The sequence below is a fragment of the Buceros rhinoceros genome, unplaced genomic scaffold (genome assembly GCF_000710305.1).
Source record: "Buceros rhinoceros silvestris isolate BGI_N320 unplaced genomic scaffold, ASM71030v1 scaffold29483, whole genome shotgun sequence".
In the NCBI taxonomy this organism is placed as follows: Eukaryota; Metazoa; Chordata; class Aves; order Bucerotiformes; family Bucerotidae; genus Buceros; species Buceros rhinoceros.
In genome coordinates, this window is record NW_010403505.1 from 42,886 (window position 1) to 45,382 (window position 2,497).

A 2,497-nucleotide genomic window follows, 5' to 3' on the forward strand; every position below is an offset into this window, starting at 1 on the left:
CCTCGGTGATTAAAATGGCTAGCGATGTTACTTATACCTCTTTCCTTTTGGGCAGGAAATGGAAGATGCCCACTTAAATGCTGTCCTCATCCTGGGAGAGGCTTTTGCATCTGAGGAACCTTTCGATTTTGGCAGCCAAAGCACCACTGAAAAGATCCATGGTTTAATCCCAGTCATGCTGAAGCATCGGCTTGTCCCTCCACCGGAGGAGACCTACTCTCTTCATCGGAAGATGGGGGGTTCTTTCCTTATCTGCACCAAACTGAAGGCCAAGATTCCCTGCAAAAACATGTTCCAAGAGGCATATAGCAAATATTGGAGCAATAGGGGCAAGAAGCCAGAGGATTAGTAAGAATGAACTATCATGTCGTGTTCTGAGGGCACAGTTCATCTGGGCCTTGCCGAGCGTGTTCTAGCCTCCCATACGTTGCACCTCAGCTCTCCATCCTCTTGAGATGCAGCAGCCTGTGCCCTGGAAGCCAAGTTTCACAAGGACAAAGCTGTTCTTTCATGCTGTACGTGTCCTACACTGAATGCCAGTACAGTCCGCGGCTTGCAGGAAACTATCTTCTTGAGTGCTTCTGTTCTGTTTCAAGGCACCAGCCGACTACCTTGAATGCATTTTTCACGTTGTGATGGTGGCTGCATATTGATTGGGGTTTATAACCACCAGGGGAAGGAGGACAAGAGCGGAATTTAATATTGAAACCTATTTGTAATTCTCCAAAACCCCTTTTTTAAAAACCTTCCCTCTTTCATGCTAAGGTGGAATTCAAGTACTTTTCACACTGTGAATTATAGAATGAAATACTAAGGTGTAGCCTGCCACAGACCCCTTCAGCACCTCCCGCCCATTTTTCTAAGGCAGGTGGTGAGACTCTAAGAACCCTCCTGGATCTTACTGACATCAGTTTAATGCAAGGGGTGTGTGTGTGTACATAGGACGAAGTTTTACGCTTTCTGCCTCTTTTTGGCTCGCAAGCTAAACATAGGAAATATTTTAAAAATCTGAGCGTTGAGTGCCAACCTTTTTTAAACACACATGTACACTTACACAACCCATCTCGGTTCTGGGTGTCAGATATGTAATGAGCAGAGCTGTATCTGAGCACAAGTAGTAGGATTCTTCACTGTCTGGTAGGTACCGGCTTTCCTGAGGGCGAGGTAGATAAGCTACAACTCTGACACCAACTGCTTGCTGGACTCCTAACCAAGAACCCAGTCTGTCTGTCTGTCTCTCTGTTTTCCTGTAACGCAGAACTTATGGCAAGACAGACAAACGTGTTACGTCTCTGAGCATTTCAAGCTTTTGCTGAAATGTCACACATTTAAAACCAGACGCACAGTTTTAAGCTGTTGGAGTCAAGCTAGGAAACTTCCTTTCTTAGTGTTGTTTTTTTTTTTTGTACAAAGCCTGTACCTGTTCAACTTCCTGATTTCAATAAAAAAAGTGCTTGTGCAGTGGGCCTTGTGCCTTCAGTTCTTTCATCTTTGGGTGCAGTAATGGCCAAATGAACCCTATCCCACAGAACAGGATACACAGGAGAAGCTTCCAACTCTCCTCTTGTTGGCAGTTGTTTCATCAAAGAATCGCTACTACCCTTAAAACCATCTGCCTAGGGCCTGTTTATGGCTTTATCTTTCCACTGAAGCCGTGTCACTCGTACTACAGTGATGGTGACAGCTCTGCTGGGAGCCAGAGGGCCATCAGCCTGTCTGGCCATGAAAATCCCTGGTAACAGACTTGCTTTCTTGTTTTCTTTTGCTTTAACCACTCTCTTCCCAGTCTCCCGGACACAAGCCTTTCCTCTGGTGAAGAAAGAGTGGCTGCTGGTGTTGATGCTCACCTGGTGCGGGTGAGGCAGATGATAGATACATGTCCTTATCTGGCACTTGTCGGATATTTAGCAGCAGGCTCAGTTAACACAGCCCAGGGATGCAAGATCTTAAACTTCAGTACTTACTTAAGAAATCTTGACTGCTGACACTTCTGGAGGTAAAGCACAGGAGGAGAATAAAGGGTCTTGCTTAGGAGCGATCTCTGAGAAATAGGAAAAAGGGTTATTTATTTTGTTACCTTATTCCAATATCATAAACATATGAACTGCTTCATTTAAGACTCGGTTGCGAGAGAATCAGTGCTGTTTAATTCAACTAGAAGTACTGGTCAGGTTATTCCTGACCCTTGAGACAAGTGAACTTGGCTGTTCAGTGAAGTAATAATAGTTTTGCATTAAGGTGTTTAACTGTACACTGATTGATAGAGTAACTTCCCTTGTGTTGGGTTCTGGTTGAGTGATAGACATTTATTTGTTCTCCTTTGGATCTAGATTTTGCAGCTGTAAAAACAGTGGAACTGTTTGAGATGTTAAAGGTTAAAAAGCAAAAGTAGAGAAAAGCTGACAAGGGAATTGGATTAGGAGAGCTTCAGAGCAGAATTTCTGAAAAGGAAGTTTCAGAGCCAGTAAGTTCAGAGAACTTGCACAGGTGGCAAAAT

At 44.1% G+C, this 2,497-nt stretch overlaps 1 protein-coding gene across 1 annotated transcript in view; it reads left to right on the forward strand.

Annotated features, from left to right (window-relative positions):
- Positions 1–1,465, forward strand: part of ADCK3 (aarF domain containing kinase 3) — a 32,954-nt gene extending 31,489 nt beyond the window's left edge. The window contains exon 14 of the mRNA XM_010133043.1: positions 56–1,465. Within this exon, the coding sequence (XP_010131345.1) occupies positions 56–349 (294 nt within the window). The 3' untranslated portion in view covers positions 350–1,465. The remainder of the gene's footprint in view (positions 1–55) is intronic.
- Positions 1,466–2,497: the final 1,032 nt, after the last annotated feature.